The sequence below is a fragment of the Macaca fascicularis genome, chromosome 13, assembly GCF_037993035.2.
Source record: "Macaca fascicularis isolate 582-1 chromosome 13, T2T-MFA8v1.1".
Lineage (NCBI taxonomy): Eukaryota > Metazoa > Chordata > Mammalia > Primates > Cercopithecidae > Macaca > Macaca fascicularis.
Genome location: NC_088387.1, coordinates 3,832,960 through 3,853,733, shown reverse-complemented (window position 1 = coordinate 3,853,733; position 20,774 = coordinate 3,832,960). Strand labels below are relative to the sequence as shown.

The window sequence follows — 20,774 nt, the reverse complement described above, 5'->3', positions numbered from 1 at the left end:
AATGGGAAAGTCAGAGGCATCTTCTTCTTAGCTAAAGCGGTACACACACCAGACACAGTAAGTCCAAAAGCTAAAGGCAACAAGGTGTGTTATGCCTCAAGAGGGCTCACAAAAGACATCTGAACCACCTAAGAAATGTTTGAGCATTATGTATTTCTTGATCCCACCAAAGATACAGGGAAACAGAAACTGAGGGGGAAGCCAGGCAGTATATTTTTAGCAACATTATTTTCAGGTGATTGTGCACCAGATCTGAACACTGTCACTCTTCTTCCTTTATAAATGAAGTAACTAGTAACTGAGGCACAGAGAATCTGCCCAGGATCACACGAGTCAGAGATGTGGGATTTAAACCCAGGAAGTCTGATTCCATAGCCAGATGTCTTACTTCTGCTGACATAATCCAATTTGCATTTTAGGGCTGGACGCAGTGTCTCACACCTGTAATCCCAGCACTGTGGGAGGCCGAGGCAGGCAGATCACTTCAGCCCAGGAGTTCGAGACCAGCCTGGCCCACACTGTGAAACCCCGTCTCTAAAAAAATATAAAACTTAGCCAGGCATGGTGGCACATGCCTCTTGTCCCAGCTACTTGGGAGGCTGAGGTGGGAAGATCACCTGAGCCCAGGAGGTTGAGGCTACAGTAAGCTAGAATTGTGCCACTGAGTTAAAACCCTGTTTAAAAAAAAAAAAAAAAAAAGCATTTTAGAATGCTACCTCTGGTATGAATGGCAGGGCTGAATCCTGACTAGTCAGGAAGCAAGGAGACCAGTTAGGAAGCTTTTGTAGTAAGTGTAAGGAGAAACAATGAGCACCTAGACTTGCCCAGTGGCAGGCAAGATGTAAATCAGTTAGATAAATATTAAGGGAATCAAATCAACAACACTTAAGTGATCAACAGGATGTATATAGAAAGGAGTCCTAAGGAAGAATCAAGGACAATTCTCAGGTCCCATCAGGTAACAAGAACCTAAATCTGCCCTAGCATCTCCCAGGAGTATCCCCCAAGGCATCTCTGGCAACATTTCACACTACAGCAGCTTCTGACAACTGTGTGAGAAGAGAAGGTTGAAGTTTGGCATCTCATTTCCAAAAATTTATCTGCCCTCACCCAAACTGTATTCATCTCATCAAAATAGCTTCAAGAATCTTCTTGTGATTAGCTATATTTCTGGAGAATTCATCAATAAACATCTCTAGGATAACAGTGTATAGGACTATATTTGTACATTATTAAGTCTGAAAGGCTTCTTGTAGCTAACAATATAAGATGAACAGTTTTGTAATATGCTTATATTCAGGCATTGTGCTGACTAATGCCTAGACATAATATATATACTGACACTTAATATTCATAACAATTCCATAAAACTATTCTTAAAGATGGTAATTTTTCAAAGACCACCCAGCTACAAAGTAGCATACCAAGAATTCAAGCCCAAATTTTAACAGCAGATTCTACTGCCTTCCTAGAAAATGGGAAATAATCTAGTGTATTACCTGCTTGAAAACTTCAAACATAGCTATGAAATTCCTACACTTTACATACAAAGGCAAAAGACTTAGCATAAGTCAGCATAATACTGAAGAACAAAGCTGCAAGACTCATTACTCAATTTTAAGATTTATTACAAAGCTACTATCAAGACAGTGTAGTACTGGTGAAAGAAGAGACACATAGATCCAGGCAACAGACCAGGTAGCCCAGAAATAGAGCTCTGAGAAGGATACTAGTATTACAATAAAAACACTAACCACAGACTGAAAGAAACATTTGCAAAGCACTACTAGCTGAAACATCTGTATCCAAAATACACAGAGAACTCTTAAAACTCAACAATAACAACCCAATTAAAATATGGGCAGTCACCTTGTCAAATTAGGGGCAGGGAGAGTAGATTAAAAATATTCGTCATCATTTGTCACTGGGGAAATGCAAATTAAAACAAAGAGATAGTAGTATTTACCTATCAGAGTTGCTAAAATCCAAGAAACTGACAATACCAATTCCTGGTAAGAAAGCAAAATGGCTGATTCTAGGGCAGGGGCTAGACATAGACAAAATAAGCCTAGAGCACTGTGTAATGGTAGGAAGCAAGGAAATGATTTTAAAACAAAAAACAAACACACAAATAAGAAAATGCTAAAACACACAAAAACACACACAATGTTGAGTCTATGACAAAGGGACACATGAGCCAACTGAAAGAGCTCCCAATGGGCAATGGGAGCAACAAATTAATATGTTAATTAATTAGAAGAACAAATTAAATAACAATATTAAATTATAACCTAAATACGAAATAATTCCACTAGTCATACTATTAGAGAGAAATGATTAAGTAAATAAATGGGGAAGAGACAAACGTGTGCAGAAAAAAACTAAATAAATTATGCAGAATTCCATCCTCAAGGAAGTGGAACATAATTTTCCACTCCTAAACAATGAGCTGTGTACAGTGATTTCATTCCAAAGAATACAATATAGAAAGAGAAAAAAAAAGTAACATTATAATGCAGAAATCTGACAAACACAGCCAAGTGATCAACATCGACATCAGTGATATAATGAAATCTGAGAAACTATCACAGATAAGACAAATCTAAGGATAAATGACTACTAAATGTAATGTGGTATCCCGTATAGGATCCTGGAACAGATACAGGACAGTAGAGAAAAACTAAAGAAATCTACACAAAGTATGCACTTCACTTAATAATATTGGCTCTTTGATTGAAACAAGTGTACCATGCTAATATAGCAATAACAGAGGAAACTAGGTGTGGGGCATATGGAGACTCTGTATTGTCTTCACAATCTAAAACTTCTACAAATTAAAGTTTATTTTTAAAAAACTGAGCAAAGGGCCGGGCGCGGTGGCTCAAGCCTGTAATCCCAGCACTTTGGGAGGCCGAGACGGGCGGATCACGAGGTCAGGAGATCGAGACCATCCTGGCTAACGGTGAAACCCCGTCTCTACTAAAAAATACAAAAACCTAGCCAGGCGAGGTGGCGGGCGCCTGTAGTCCCAGCTACTCGGGAGGCTGAGGCAGGAGAATGGCGTAAACCCGGGAGGCAGAGCTTGCAGTGAGCTGAGATCCGGCCACTGCACTCCAGCCTGGGCGACAGAGCGAGACTCCGTCTCAAAAAAAAAAAAAAAAAAAAAAAAAAAAAAACTGAGCAGGGAGGCTGGGCGTGGTGGCTCATGCCTGTAATCCCAGCACTTTGGAAGGCCAAGGCAGGTAGATCATCTGAGGTCAGAAGTTCAAGACCAGCTTGGCCAACATGGGGAAACCCCATCTCTACTAAAAATACAAAAATTAGCTGGACGTGGTGGCGCATCCTGTAATCCCAGCTACTCCGGAGGCTGAGGCAGGAGAATCGCTTGAACCTGGGAGATGGAGGTTGTGGTGAGCTGAGATCACACCACTGCACTCCAGCCTGGGCAACAGAGCGAGACTCTGTCTCAAAAAAAAAAACCCAAAAAAACAAAAAACAAACAAACAAAAAAACTGAGGGGGGAAAAACCATCATATTACTTACAGTTATTCCAAAGAAAGTAACATACTTAAATCTAACAAGTAAAGTACTTATATGTGGAAAATTACAAAATGCTTATGAAAGAAATCCAAGACTTGAATAAGTGAAGAGACATGCCATGTTCATGGACTACGAGACTCAACACAGTAAAGATGACAATCAGCCCTAAAATGATACATAGGTTTAATGCAATTCCAATAAAAATCTCAGCAAGATTTTTAGGACATAACCAATATAGACAAGGTTACCCTAACATTTATATGAAAAGGCAAGAAACTAGAATAGCTAAACCAATTTTGAAAAAAGACTAAAATGTGAGAAACCACTCTACCAGATTTCAAGACTTAACCAAAGCTCTTGGTACTGGCAAAGGAATAGACATAGATCAAGACAAGAGAAGAGAGAGAACCGGAAAACAGTCCCAAAGAAGTATAACCAATCAGGCCAGGCACAGTGACTCATGCCTGTAATCCCAACACTTTGGGAGGCCAAGGCGGGTGGATCACTTGAGGTCAGGAGTTCGAGACTGGCCTGGCCAACATGGTAAAACCCCATCTCTACTAAAAAATACAAAAAGTAGCTAGGTGTGGCGGTGGGCGCCTGTAATCCCAGCTACTCAGGAGGCTGAGGCAGGAGAATCTCTTGAACCTGGGAGGCAGAAGTTGCAGTGAGCTGAGATAGCACCACTGCACTCCGGCCTGGGTGACAGAGGGAGACACTGTCTCGAGAAAAAAAAAGTACAACCAATTAATTTTTGACAAAGGTGCAAAAGCAGAAGACAGCCTCTTTAACAGTGCTAGAGCAAATGGACACCTATCTGTCACAAAACAATGAACCTCACTCTCAGTCCTTACCCAAGAGTGAACCCAAGATATATGATATACTTAAAAAAATAAAAAATAAAAGCATAAACTTTTAGGAAAAGAGTAAAATATCTTTCAGATCTAGCACTAAGCAAAGAGTTAAGAGTTACGGCCTGAAACTAAAAGCACAATCCAAAAGAAGTGGAACTCATCAAAATTAAAAACTTTTGCTGTGAAAGACTATGTGAAGGGAATGAAAAACAAGATACAAAATGAGAGAAAATATTTCCAAACCACAAAGATTAACAACTAGAATATACCCAAAACTCTCAAAACTCAACAGTAAAATAAATCCAAACAATCCAATCAAAAAATGGGCAAAAGGCATGAAAAGACATTCCACTAAAGATATACAGATGGCAAATAAATGTTCACATCATTAGCTATTTGGGAAATGCAAGTTAAAACCACAATGGGGTATCACTACATACGAATCACTACATACCAATGAGAATGCCCTCCTCCCCCACAATAGGGATAATAACCAATACTGGTAAGGACAGAAAGGAACTGGAAAATTCACACACTGCTGGTAGAAATATAAAATGGCAATGCCACTTGGAAAACAGTCTATTAGTTTCTTGCAAAACTAAAAATGTACTTACCACATAACCCAGCAACTGCATTCTTGCACATTTATACCTAAATAACAAAAATTTATGTTCATGGAGAAACTTGCAGACAGAAGTTCAGAGCAGTTTTATTTTCAATAGCCAAACACTGGAAACAACCCACATTTCCTTTAATAGGTGAATGGTTGAATAGACCGTGGTTCATTTCCATTCCACGAAATATTATTCATCAATAAAAAGGAATGAAACATTAATACATGCAACAACTTTGATAGATCTCAAGAGAATTAGGCTGAGTAGAAAGAAGCCAACCTCAAAAGGTCACATACATACTAAATTCCATTGATACAACATTTTTGAAAGGACAAAACTTTAGAAATGTATAAGACACTTGAGGTTAGAGACAGGTGAAGTGTGTGTGGTGGGGTGGGGAGTACAGGAAGGAGGTGGTTACAAACATACAACATGAGGGATTCTTGCACTGATATTCTGCATCTTGACTGTGTAATGGATATACAAACCTACACATGTAACAATATTGTATAGAACTAAATATAGAAACACACACACACAAAGAGTATAAATGAAACTGGGCAAACCTGAATATAATCAGTGGATTGTATCAGTGTCATTATCTGGGTAATGGCTGGGCACAGGGGCTCATGCCTGTAATCCCGGCACTTTGGGAAGCCGAGGTGGGTGGCTTGCTTAAGCCCAGGAGTTCTAGATCAGACTGGGCAACATGGCGAAACCCTGACTCTACAAAAACTACAAAGAAATTAGCCAGGCAGGCCAGGCGTGGTGGCTCATGCCTGTAATCCCAGCACTTTGGGCGCCCAAGGCTGGTGGATCACGAGGTCAGGAGTTCAAGACCAGCCTGGTCAATATGGTGAAACTCCATCTTTACTAAAAATACAAAAATTAGACGGGTGTGGCAGTGCACGCCTGGTAGTCTCAGCTATTCAGGAGGCTGAGGCAGAAGAATCATTTGAACCCAGGAGGTGGAGGTTGCAGTGAGCAGAGATCATGCCATTGCACTCCAGCCTGGGCAACAGAGCGAGACTCTGTCTCAAAAAAAAAAAAAAAAAAAAAGAAGAAGAAGAAGAAGAAAAGAAAAAATTAGCCAGGCATGGTGGCATGTGTCTGTACTTTCAGCTACTCTAATGGCTGGGGTGAGAGGATTGACAGCCCAGGAGAGGGAGGCTATGGTGAGCCATGATTGTGCCACTGCATTCCAACCTGAACGACAGAGTGAGACCCTGTCTCAACTGCATATGAATCTATAATAATCTTGAAATAAAAGTTTAACTTTACAAAAGACACTATTAACAAAATAGGTCAGGCACAGTAGCTCATGCCTGTAATCCTAGCACTTTGGGAGGTGGGTGGATCACTTGAGGCCAGGAGTTTGAGACCACCCTGGCCAATATAGTGAAATCCTGTTTCTACTAAAAATAGAAAAACAAATTAGCCAGGCGTAGTGGCACATGCCCGTAATCACAGCTACTCAGGAAGCTAAGGCACGACGGTCACTGTGCTCCAGCCTGAGCAACAAAGCAAAACTCTGTCTCAAAAAAAAGAAAAGACAATTAGCAAAATGAAAAAGCAAGACAGGCCGGGCGCAGTGGCTCACGCCTGTAATCCCAGCACTTTGGGAGGCCAAAGTGGGCAGATCACCTGAGGTTGGGAGTTGGAGACCAGCCTGACCAACATGGAGAAACTCCATCTCTACTAAAAATACAAAATTAGCCAGGTGTGGTGGTGCATGCCTGTAATCCCAGCTACTCAGGAGGCTGAGGCAGGAGAATCGCTTGAACCCAGGAGGCAGAGGGTGCAGTGAGCCAAGATCACACCATTGCACCCTAGCCTGGGCAACAAGAGTGAAACCGTCTCAAAAAAAAAGAACAAAAAAAAAGGCAAGACAAAGAGCGAGAGAAAATATCTGCAATACATATATCTCACAAAGGATTTGCCTACAAAGAAACAACACAATTTTTTAAATGGGAAAATGATTTGAACAGACACATAACCAACGAGATGAAAGAATGACAAACACATGACAAGATGTTATCACTAATAAGGAAAAGTAAATTAAAACCACAATAAAGGCAGGGCGCGGTGGCTCAGGTAATTCCAGCACTTTGGGAGGCTGGGGTGGGCAGATCACATGAGGTCAGGAGTTCAAGACCAGCCTGGCTAATAAGGTGAAACTCCGTCTCTACTAAAAATACAAAAAAGTAGCTGGGCATGGTAGCTCGTGCCTGTAATCCCAGGTACTCAGGAGGCTGAGGCAGGAGAATCGCTTGAACCCGGGAAACAAAGGTGGCAGTGAGCCAAGATCACGCCACCACACTCCAGCCTGGGCAACAGAGTGAGACTTCATCTCAAAAACAAACAAACAAACAACCACACACACAAAAAACCCACAATATGTCACTACACAGCCACTAGAAATACTAAAATTAAAGATTGGTAATAACACCAAGTGCTGAAACAGGATATGGAGTAATTGGAACACATACATCCCTAGAGGGAATGCAAAAACGGCACAGTCACTTTGGAAGACAGTTTGACAGCTTCTTGTTAAATATACATTTACCATATGACCCAGCAATCCCACTCCTAATCCCACTCCTAGGTATTTATTTACCTAAGAGAAATGAAAACACATGTCCACACAAAGACTTAAATGTTCATTGCAGCTTTACCCAAAATCAGGAAAAGCTGGAAACAACCCAAATATCCATCTACCAGATAATATATAAATAAACTGTCATATATCCAGGCAATGGAATAATAATACCAGGTAACAAAGGGAAGAACTAATGCTACAAGCGCTAACATAGATGAATCTCAAAAGTACACTGTACTAAGTGAAACCCAGTCAGCCAACAAAGACTACATACTATATCATTCTAGTTATATGAATTTCTAGAAAAGGCAAAACTACAGTGACCAAAAATAAAACATGAAAACTATAGTCACTACTGGGCTCAAGCGATCCACCTGCCTTGGCCTCCCAAAGTGCTGGGATTACGGTGTGAGTCATCATGCCTGGCCCTTTTATCCATTTTTATAAGTTACAAAAACAAGAACAAATCTATAATCTTTTTCTAGTATCTTAATTTCTATTAAACACAGTAATGTGGAGTTAAAATGATGTTTAATGAAGGAGTCTTTTAAAAACATTTTATTCTTTATTTCTTCATTCTTCTCTCTCACCACTTAACAAAAATCAACTCTAAATGAATTAAAGACTTAAATGTAAAATCCAAAACTATGAAACCATTAGAAGAAAACAGGAAAAAAGCTTCATGACATTGTTTGAATAAGACCTCAAAAGCTCAGGCAACAAAAGCAAAAACTGACAAATACAACAAAGGAAACAACCAACAGAGTGAAGAGACTGCCTATAGAACGGGAGAAAATATTCACAAACTATGCATCTAACAAGGGATTAATATCCAGAATACATATGGAACTCAAAACAACAATAGCAAAAAAGCAAATAATCCAACTAAATGATGGGCAAAAGATCAGAATAGACATTTCTCAAAGGAAGACATAAAAATGGGCACCAGGTATATGGAAAAAAAACACTCAACGTTTATTAAACATCAGGGAAATGCAAATCAAAACCACATTGAGATATCACCACGCCTTAGACTAGCTTTTACAAAAAGACAAAAAATAATATGGCGAGAATATGGAGAAAGGAGAACTATTATACACTGTTGGTGGAAACGTAAATTAGTACAGCCATTAGAGACAACAGTACAGAAATTCCTCAAAAAAAAACCAGAACTATCATATAATCTAACAATTCCACTACTGGGTCTATATAGCCAAAGGAAATGAAATTGCTATGTTGAAGAATATTTACACTCCCACATTTACTGCAGCACTGTTCACAATAGCCAAGATATGGAATCAACCTAAATGTCCATCAACAGATGAATGGATAAAGAAAATGTACATCTACACAAGGCAAATACTATTCATCCATAAAAAAGAATGAAATCCTGTCATTCTGTGACAACACATACAAACTCGAATGTAATTATGTTAAGTGAAATATGCCATATATGGAAAGACAAATACTGCATGATCCCATTCATATGTGGAATCAGAAAAAGCTGATATCATAAAAGTAGAGAGTAGAATAGTGGTTACCAGAGGTTGGGAAGAGTAGGGAGGAGAGGGAATGAGGAAAGGTAGGTCAACAGGTACAAAGTTACAGTTAGGAGAGTAAGTTCTGGTGTTCTACTTCACAGTAGGATAACTATAGTTAACAGTAATGTATTATACTTCAAAACAGCTAGAAAAGAGAATTTGGAATGTTCTTACCACAAAGAAATGACAAGTGTTTGACGTGATACGCTAATTATCCTGAGTTGATCATTACACAGTGTAGAGATATCAAAATATCACATTGTACCCTATAAATATGTACAATTATTATGTATCAAGAACAAAATACAACCTGTATTTTTTCAACTGTATAAAAACAGTATTTTATTGTGTGTGCAGGCATGTACTCAACTTTAGAGTTTGGCTTTTGGAATTAAATAAAAACCGTACATAAAAATAAAAAGACACGTACTTCATCTTGTGACCAATATAGTACAAAGTCTTTTAAAGACACATATTACAAAAAAATTGTTCACTGCAAAGAAGTAAAAGGAAAATTAACCTCATGTACAAATCTCCTCTCAATTCCAAACTTAGCAAATTTCACTTGATAATGATAGGTATTTTCCACTGAAAAACTGTGTAATGATTGTAAAGTTTGACAAGAAATACAGGAAATCCAACTCCTTTCCAAATTATTCCACACTTAAAAATCTCCAAGATGTCTAAAGAGTCCTTTTTAGCAGCCTCTCTTTTCCAATGCCTCTTTATCCACTGCAGAGGTTTTAAAACCTGGCCCAAAATATCTCTGATACTCTTTGAGAGGTGGAGGTCTATCTCCTTTAATGAGGGAGTTGTAGGACTGCTTGCTAAATAGAAGGATGCGGCTTTTGTTATAGTTTCTAGGCCCAGGCCTTAACCTGGCAGCTGCCAAGCTAATGGGGATGTCCAGGTCAGGAGAGATCAAATAGAGATGCTCCAGCTGACAACTCCAGCTGATTAAGCCCAGTCAACCTCCAGAACCATGGAAGATAATCACAAGTTTTCTTGTTTTAAGCCACTGTTTGGGATGACTTGTTATGATACAATAATAACTGAAGCATCCCCGTATTTCTTCCTATTCCTAATCAATAGCAGGGCCTAAAGTAATGGAAAGCACATTGGTAGAAGTGTAAAATCCAAACTACACCACTCCTTCCTCCATCCCCACCTCCAAGTTGATGGACAAATTGTCCAAAACCTCAAAGTACTAAAGGAAGGGTAAGTCACTTATAACATCATTGCTGCCCTTTTTCACTTAATTTGGCTTCTGTCCCTCCCCACCAAAACTCTTAATAACCGCTAACGAGACTGAGAGCATAAGAGGGAATCCTTCTCTTTATTCTCAACTCTATCTCAGCAATAACAGCTGCAATAAGAGAAATTGGAAATTCAGTCCCACCTTCTCTACAGGTTGCCTTCTGACATCTCATTTCCCCGGTCTTCATCTTCTTACCCAGAACATCCTTGATCATCAACAGTTACATATAAAAAGAGGAAAAACAAGACAAAAGAAGGGAAAGCCCAGCAGTCATTGCTCCTCAGTGGCCCCCACCACTTATAACCACAAATCTCAACAGTTCTCACTCTCGACTCCCTTAATGAAGTTATGGCTCAAGTACTACAATCAATATGCTGAGAACTAGTTATGTCTCAAAAGAAACCCCTCCCAGCTTATGATGTCCTTATGAAGACTGGACTCCTTTAAAAGGGATATGAAACCATACTGCTACTATATTATACAATGCAATGCAAAGGATATGTGTATCTTATCACCTTCTACAAAATTCAACCTAATCCTTTATTTTCTAAATATGATACGTTAATTTGAAAAGAACACGAATCTTGTAGACCCCCCGATACACATATCCTAAGTTCTTATGTATTATAGATTCCAGTATGTCTAACTATCAGATCAGCACAGCTTTTACAAACTGGATTGAGTGGGGAGGAACAGAGTTGCAGGGATTTCAGAAGCTTCAAAATTCTCTCTAGTAACTTCTGTTTTATCTGTTTTAAATTTTAATTTGATAATAAAGATTTAAGATGAATATGGATAGCCACCTTATCATAGTATACTGTCACAGAACGGCAACCCAAGCTTTTGTTTACAACCCCCTTCCCCCAAAATTGTTTCTGGTTGATGAAAAAGATCAGATGCACACTTAATAGGTAAATTAAACCTTCTTGTCAAGAGAAGAGACTGTCATATAAAGCTCAAAATCACTAGTTCAAATTAAAAAAAAGTATCAGAAGAATTGAGCTCTTGCTAGTTCAGGCATGCTGAACTGAACTCAAAAGAAATCCATTATAAGAGGCAATACATTCACAATGGAAATGGTCATTTAGATCCTGCTACTCAAAGTATAGTTATAGGACAAGCAGCATCAGCATCAGTATCATCATCTTGTTGAAAATGCAAAATCTCAGCACTTTGGGAGGCTGAGGCGGGTGGATCACGAGGTCAGGAGACTGAGACCATCCTGGCTAACACGATGAAACCCTGTCTCTACTAAAGATACAAAAAATTATTTGGGCGTGGTGGTGGGCAACTGTAGTCGCAGCTACTTGAGAGGCTGAGGCAGGAGAATGGTGTGAACCTGGGAGGCGGAGCTTGCAGTGAGCTGAGATTGCTTGAGACACCTTCTCAAAAAAAAAAAACAAAAAAAACATATAACTTATGTTCTAAAATAACTGACCACATGGTAAGTGCTCAAGGCAAACTCAGTCTCTGTACTCCATAGAAGTTGACTCTGATCCTTAATCACTGTTAGAGGCCTTTTCCCACCTAACTTGTATAGTGCCTGGCACTGTAATATTAATAAATCATTAATATTAACAATCTAATAATTACTAATAAATTTTAACAAAAATTTTTATGTAGACAACCACTCTCAAGACTGGATTTCTGAATAACCAATTTGGTGAACACCATCATTAGAATGGTCTGGCTGCACCTGTGTACAAAATTATTGGCAAAACAGGAGCAACCGAAGATCTCAAATATTCCTCATGGTCACCCCCTTGGTACTCTAGAGACAAAGAAACACACAGCATACTCCCATTCCTTCCAATCTGCATGCTCTCTTGATGGCAAACTTAATTAGAAAAGGATTTTTAAGAGGCAAATGTGAAATCTCATTTCACATATGGTGGTACTCCCATACTCCATTTTCTCCCTTCAGCATTTCACTCTGTATTATCTGTGCATATCCCTATTTGCTACATTAAAATGTAATGCCCTCTGAGAACAGAAAACTCCGTTTTGTATTCCAATTCACCGCCCTTTTTTTTTTTTTTTTTTTTTTTTTTTGGAGACAGGGTCTAGCTCTGTCACCCAGGCTGAAGTGCAGTGGCACAAACATGGCTCACTGCAGCCCTGACCTCCTAAGGCTCCAGCAATCCTCCCACCTCAGCCTCCTGAGTAGCTGAGACCACAGGCACACACCACCACACTCAGCTATTTTTTTTTTAGGGGGTAGAGATGGGGTCTCCCCATGTTGCACGGGCTGGTCTCAAAGTCCTGGCCTCAAGCAATTCTCCTGCTTCAGCCTCCCAAAGTGCTGGGATTACAGACATGAGCCACTGCACACCGCCCACCTACCTACCTTCTACAAGTGGCAACCAGAAAGGCATGTTAGACATTCCTTTTTTTTTTTTTTTTTTTTTTTTTTTTGAGACAGTCTCACTCCATTGCCCAGGCTGGAGTGCAGTGGTGTAATCTTGGCTCACTGCAACCTCCACCTCCCAGGTTCAAGCAATTCTTGTGCCTCAGCCTCCCAAGTAGCTGGTATTACAGGCATGCACCACCACACCTGGCTAATTTTTTGTATTTTTAGTAGAGACAGGGTTTCGCTATGTTGGCCAGGCTGGTCTCCAACTCCTACGCTCAACTGATCCACCCGCCACGGCCTCCCAAAATTCTGTGATTACAGGCATGAGCCACCACCATGCCCGGTCGCATGTTAGATGTTTCAAATAGGCACTAATAAATAAGGAAAAAGTCCTATTCTGGAATGGCAATCACAACTCTCATACAACAGGCAAAGCTAATCAGTTTCAACACAGCAGTTTAATAAAAAACATGTCTAACACTATAATAATTACTATACTTTTGATCACAAAACTTCCAAATGGAATTTTCTGAAGCAATAAATTGAAACGCTAGTTTAAATGCCTCTGAAAAAGTACAATGACATTTCATTTATCCGACAACAGACAAGGATTCCATTGTATGTGAATTTTCCAAATGAATGAAATGTACCACTTTTACAAATTTATATTTGAGATATAAATGTTTCTTATAACGGATATATAATTTCTTGAACTATTTACAAATGTCTGAGGTTGTATCAAGATAATGGAGAAAAGAAAGGAGGGGACAGAATACATATGAAATGAGATCTATGAATGAATTTGAACCTGGGTGATGGACATGTTTGTTCATTAGACTCTTCTACTTTTGTATGTGTTTGAAATTTTTCATTTAAGGAAATTCACACCACAGTAATCAAAACTGTGGTACCGGCTGGACGCGGTGGCTCACACCTGTAATCCTAGTACTTTGGGAAGCTGAAGCAGGTGGATCATTTGAGGTCAAGAGTTTGAGACCAGCCTGGCCAACATAGTGAGACCCTGTCTCTACTAAAAACACAAATATTAGCCAGGCCTGGTGGTGCACACCTAAAATCCCAGCTACTCGAGAGGCTAAGGCAGGAGAATCGCTTGAACCCAGGAGATGGAGGTTGCAGTGAGCCAAGATCACACCACTGTACTCCAGCCTGGGTGACAAAAAAAAAAAAAACCCAGAAACAGAAACAACAACAACAAACTGTGGTGACAACATTGACACAGACATACATACAGACCAAAGAAATAAAATTTAAAGTCCAGAAATAAATCCATATATCTAGCATCTAATGATCTGACAAGGGTGCCAAAACCTTTCAACAGGGAAAGAAACCTCTTCAACAAATGGTACCAGGACAACTAGATATCCGTACATAAAAGAATGCAGATGAACCCCTACCTCATACCATACACAGCAATTAATTCAAACTGGAACAAAGACCAAAATGCAAGAGGTAAGGCAATAGAAGTTTTTTTTTATTATTATTATTTTTTGAGATGGAGTCGACTCTGTCACCCAGGCTGGAGTGCAGGGGCGCAATCTCGGCTCACTGCAACCTCCACCTTCCAGGTTCAAGCAATTCTCCTGCCTCAGCCTCCCGAGTAGCTGGGACTACAGGCACCCGCCACCACGCCCGGCTAATTTTTGTATTTTTAGTGGAGACGCGGTTTCACCATGTTGGTCAGGCTGGTCTCAAACTCCTGACCTCAGGTGATCCACCTGCCTCAGCCTCCCAAAGTGCTGGGATTACAGGCATGAGCCACCATGCCCGGCCAGCAATAAAACTCTTAAGAAAACATACAGGTAAATCTTTATGATCATGGATTTGGCAAGAGTTTCTCTTAGATACAACACCAAAATACAAGCAACAACAACAAAAAATAAACTGGACTTCAACAAAATTTACAACTTCTGTGAAAAAGAAACTTTAAAAGATAGTGGAAAAACAACCTACAGAAATGAGAGAAAGTATCTGCAAATCACACATCTGATAAGGATCTAGTATCCAGACTACATATCAAGACCTCTTACAACCCAACAACAAAAATACAACCCAGGCTGGGCACGGTGGCTCACGCCCATAATCCCAGCACTTTGGGAGGTGGATCACCTGAGGTCAGGATTTCAAGACCAGCCTGGCCAACATGGTGCCACATCTCTACTAAAAACACAAAAATTAGCCAGGCGTGGTGGCATGCGCCTGTAGTCCAAGCTACTTGGGAAGCTGAGGCGTGAGAATCGCTTGAACCCGGGAGGCGGAGGTTGCAGTGAGCCGGTATCACGCCACTGCACTCCAGCCTGGCCAACAGAGTGAAACTCAGTCTCAAAAAAAAAAAAGAAAAAAGGAAGAAAAGAAATAAAAAAAGACAACTCAGGCCAGGCACAGTGGCTCACACCTGTAATACCAACACTTTGGGAGGCTGACATGGGAGGATCGCTTGAGGCCAGGAGCTGAAGACCAGCCAAGGCAACAAAGCGACACCCCATCTCTACAAAAAATTTTTCAAAATAAGCTAAGTACAGTGGTGCATACCTGCAGTCCTAGCTACTGGGGAGACTGAGGAGGGAGGACTGCTTGAGTCCATGAGTTCAAGGCTACAGTGAGCAATGATCACACCATTGCACTCTAGCCTGGGTGACAGAGTGAGATTCCATCTCTAAACAGAAAGGAAGGAGTAAAGGAGATAAAAAGCTTACTATTTAGCAAATTAAAAAAAAAAAAAAAAGGAGGGGATGAATGATTACATTAACAGCAAGAAAAATTCTGAGATACCTGGGAAAAAGTCAAATCCTAAAGATTAAAGTGAATAATAACATTTTACTGTTATACAATTAAATTAACCAACTAAATGGAGAGGCAAAGTATATTACTTATTTGTTCACAAATATATTTCTAGCATCCAGAAAAATAACTGGCACTCAAGCGCTTAAACCTCAATGAATGGAATGATTCAATACCATAAAGACGTCAAGTGTCACAAATAATCTAAAAACTTAATGGACTCCCAACTAAAATCAATCTCAACTGATATTTACCTTTGCAAGTATTACATTAAAAAAATAAGGAAAAATCTCAAATTGTTAAAATATCAAGAACATGAACATGCCCACAGATGTCTTAAGTTGTCTTTAAGTGATTCTCAAGCATTCTCAGCACCTATAAAACATACACAAATGATGGTCAAACAGCTTGAGAAATCTCACAAATGCCTAAATCTAGTTCAGAAATCCCTAGACCAACAGTCCTCAAATTCGTTCCCAAGATCTCTTTAGGGAGTCTAAACTACTCTAGGGGGTCAAAACTATTTTCAAAATAATACTAAGAGGCTACTAGCCTTTTCATTCTCATTTTCTCACAACTGTACAGAGAAGTTTTTCAGAAGCTAAATGATGTGTGATGATGCTGCAGATCAAACGCATAAGCAGATATGAGGATCTATCTTTTAAGTCATAATAGTAAAGATGTTTGCAAAAATGTTTAGCTCTTCTCACTATTTTTGAAAACATGGTTATTTAATAATGTTATGTATAACAATGTAAGTTTATTTTTATTTTTAAATTAAATATTTGAAGAACTTTTCAGTTTTACTTGTAATACTTGTAACTGGTAGATATAACCCACATACACAAAAGGCTTTTGTGTTCCTTAGGAATTTAAGAGTGTAAAGGAGTCTAGGACCAGAGTTTGCGAATTGCTATTCTAACCTAACCACTGACACTCAGTTCCTCGGGAAAGCAACACTCTGCCCACCTTACAGATCAACTGCAATACTGGAATAAACTTAGAAGCATAAATAAAGCACAACTAATGATCAAATAACATTAAAAGTAGCTGAATGAGCTCCCCACAGGGAATCTCAGCATGGAAGGCTAGAGAGGTTACTACCAACAAAAATCTATAATCTGTTTTCTTATTAATTTACAGCAAACTAGGACTTCTTCCCCTAGCACTTCCTAAAGCATCAGGATAGGAACAGACTAGACCAAAAAAACTCTATGCATCTTTTTTTGATGTAATTTATGCAGACAAGAGTTTTATTATTCAAATATATGCAAGTAAGAAATTAATTCCTTTATTAAACCGAGGCTATCTGTATTATATTTGTTTGGTATGTGGATGCTGAATCCTAGCCTTTGTCTCAACAAGTTTCCCAAGTCAACTGAAAAAGGTCAGGAAAACTTGCTGAACCAACACCGTATCAAAATCTCATTGTTAAGAATTACACAAACTGGGGCTGAGTATGGTGGCTGACACCTGTAATCCCAGCCTTTTGGGAGGCCAAGGTGGGAGGATCACTTGAGATCAGGAGTTTGAAATCAGCCACCCAACATGGTGAAACCCTGTGCCTACTAAAAATACAAAAATTAGCCGGGCATGGTGTTGGGCGCCTGTCATCCCAGCTACTTGGGAGGCTGAGGGAGGAGAATCGCTTGAGCTCAGGAGGCAGAGGTTGCAGTGAGCTGAGATTGTGCCACTGTACTCCACCTAGGGCGACAGAGTGAGACTCCATCTCAAAAAAAAAAAAAAAAAAAGAATTACACAAACTGGAACAGAATACTAGAACTTGGTCTTTAACCAAAATTCTAGAATTCTAAAAATACACAGACAAGAATAAATATCTTGATCATTGACACATGCTATACAAATAAAATTAGGTAAGTTAAAATCTAATTTTAAATGAATACTGAGTGGCTAAGAAGTTAAAATAAGGATTAATTAAATACAGGAATTAAGGACCGTGAAGTATTTTATGTTCTTTCCAAGAACTGAAAAGTTGCTCCATGCCTTCTCTTGATAACTAAATAAGCAGCTGTGCATTTCTCACCCAGTTCACACCTTGCCAGAAACATGCCTGACACAGCCAAGGAGGGGAGGTGGGATGACAGTAAAATCTTTAAATTTTACTGTCCTGTGTGGACCTTCACACAGGAGAATAAAACAAGATCTCTATCTCATTTTACACAAACAAGAATACTAATCCTAAAATTGGACTTTCTCCCTCTAGATTTTCTTTCCAGTCTGTGTTCTTGTCCCGTTTACAAATATTCAAAATATCCCTGAAGAAAGGAAAGAAATATTAAAGGGAAAAAGCTGACTCACAAAGGAGTGGAACTTCCCATTCCCCATCTCCCAATATCTCACGTGGAAGACCAAAATAAAAACCCAAGCAGTTCTGGTCAAAGGGGACTCTGCTAAAGCTCAGGATTTCTTAGACACAATCTGAAAGTCATACATATAAAGGAGTCCATGAGGCATCTATACACACACACTCACAAAATGTATCAACTTCATATATTGGTATATGAGAAAATAAATGTTTTAAAATTATATTGCCACTACTTTCCCTTCATCATGAGCCAAAACAAACCAAACAAACAAACAAACACAGATTAGGTTGAGAGGGGGAAAAAACCCAGCATTTCTTCTACACTACCAAACCAATCATTTAACAACAGGGTCTGGTGTGCAATTTAAACTTTACACCATCCCTGAAAATCTTTATAAATCAATGAGACACTCACTTTTCCCTAAAAAGAACAGACAAGAATAAACATCTTGTCTCCCAATGGCTTTTTTCCATTGTGAAAGAGCCTGGAAAGTAAAAAGTGTAAGCAGGGTAACATATAAGCCGGTTCACGCTTGTAGTCCTACCTACTAGGGAGGCTGAGGTGGGAGGATCACTGGTCAGGAGTTCAAGACCTGACTGGGCAACATAGTGAGACTGGTCCTCCATCTCCAAAACAAAACAAAACAAAACCACATATATATGTAATTTTAAATCTAAAGAACACATTTGTGTAATCCTAAACCAAACGAACTAATTGAAAAAAACAAATTGTAATAAGACCATCAGGGAAATCAGAAAACTGACTGAATATTTGCTAATGTTTAAGAATCACTGTTAATATTTCTTACAGATATACTTGGTAGACTTACAGATGAAAAGCTACTGAGATTGGCTTTAAAATATCTAGTAGGTGGGGACCGGGAGCGGTGGATCACGCCCGTAATTCCAGCACTTTGGGAGGCTTAGGCGGGCAGATCACCTGAGGTCGGGAGTTCGAGACCAGCCTGACCAACATGGAGTAACCCCATCTTTACTAAAAATACAAAATTAGCCGGATGTGATGGCACATGCCTGTAATCCCAGCTACTCGGAGGCTGAGGCAGGAGAATCGCTTGAATCCAGGAGGCGGAAGTTGCAGTGAGCCGAGATCGCGCCATTGCCCTAAATTTATTGCTGTCTGGGCAACAAGAGCGAAACTCTGTCTCAAAAAAAAACAAACAAACAAACAAAAAAAAAACTATCTATTTAGATAGACATCAATGTATTTATCTATAGATATCTAGTAGGTGAGATGAAACCAAATAGGTCATGTGCTAACAACGGTTGAAGGCAAGTAATTAATATATAAAGGTTTATTATACTCATTTCTCCATTTTCTAGATACAGCTGAACATGTCTCTAGCAAGGAAAAAAGTACCCTATACATCAAAAGCTCCTGTCAAAAGTACAGAAATTTGCGTTCCACTACATCACCCATAATCCTTATTTTTTCTCATTGATCTGGTTTAACAATTATATTCCCCAAACCAATTAACTTCCTCCAATATACCTAAAACTGAAATACAAGACTATCTCTGTTGTCTTTTAATTCTACTCATAAGCTAGTCAAACGCTAGGTGAGAAAACGATCCAGGCTTCCAATTTATAATCAGTAAACTTAACTTCAAGACAACATACCTGTTTTGAGTCAGACTAATGAACTAGCACTAGTTTTGTTTTTTAATTTACCTTACTCTCCGCCTCGTATTTAAGTTTGGTGGGTAGGGTACGAACGTGAAAAGTAACAGATGTTGTTCACTCCCAGAAAGTGAACTCTTTCCATCAGGAGAGTAACAGAACTCAATCGAATGTGACACACAGAAACGTCTCAAAAATCTCTAGGTCAGTAACTCGCATACACCCTTATCCTCCCTCCCCAAATCATTTCAGGTGCTTAGAAAGGAGCGACCCCGGTTGGTAGGTTTCTTCTTCCTTTCCTTTCCTTTCCTAGGGGAGGGCTAGAGAGCAAAGACACGACCAAAAGGCCGGAAGAAGGAAAGCGAAAAGCATGAGGGCTGGACAATCAGCCCTTAAATAAATGAGAACTGTATCCAAATCAGATTAAGTTGAGAGACAGCGAACTGCTAAACACCTCCCCACAACTCTAATGGACCTGAGACCCCGAGTAGAGAAACCCGGCCGTACATCACACTCAGGCTCCCTTCTCTCCCAACTACTCACAGGTACAAGAGGCATAAAAAGAACTTCCCCACCCTCGCCAAGAGTAGCGCGGAAAAAAACTCACACTGGCCTGGGCCACGCTGGCGAAGCCGCCTGACTCCCCCCGCGCGGCCAGGAACCCTGAAATGACTGCCCCGCTCCTCAGGACGGGGAAGGGGTAGCCGGGGGACCGAGGCTCGACTGGGAGGACCCGCCGGCCGTCGAGGCCCTACGTGCCCACCCGGCCCGGGGGCTTGGGCCCGCGTCGCCCACTCTGGGCCCAGGCCTGGTACCCCGCGAGGCTCGTCGCGAGCCCAGACCCCGGTCCAACTCCGCGCCCGGCGAGACCCGCACACCCCACTGAGCCACCGCGGCTGCCGCCGTACGGACCCAACCCCTAGCTACCTGTCTTCGTTCTTGTTTTTCTGTTTCTTCCCCATTGCTTGTCAACGGCGCTCGTGGCCCCAGCTCCTCTATCCGTTCTCTCACAGACCCACTGTCTCCCAGCTGACTTTGGTCTCCGCTCAGCTCCTTTCCCCCCGGACTGCCGCCGCTCGCACCCGGCTCTCCACAGACCCGCGCACTGGAACAGGGCACATATGGTGTGAGTTCTCAGTGCGCAAGCGCATCGCCCCGCCGCCTCGGCGTGAGGACGCAGGGCGCGGCTCATCGAGAGCTGCGCTTCGGGTAGAGCGTCTCCGGTTGACCCGCCGGCCAGGCAGGAGCCCGA

At 40.4% G+C, this 20,774-nt stretch overlaps 1 protein-coding gene across 2 annotated transcripts in view; it reads right to left on the bottom strand.

Moving 5' to 3' along the window:
• EIF5B (eukaryotic translation initiation factor 5B) overlaps positions 1-20,650 on the bottom strand; it is a 64,900-nt gene extending 44,250 nt beyond the window's left edge. For both annotated transcript variants that reach the window (XM_005575084.5, XM_005575085.5), the window contains exon 1: positions 20,450-20,650. In XM_005575084.5, coding sequence (XP_005575141.2) covers positions 20,450-20,484 — 35 coding nt within the window. In that variant the 5' untranslated portion in view covers positions 20,485-20,650. The remainder of the gene's footprint in view (positions 1-20,449) is intronic.
• Between the last annotated feature and the right edge of the window lie 124 nt (positions 20,651-20,774).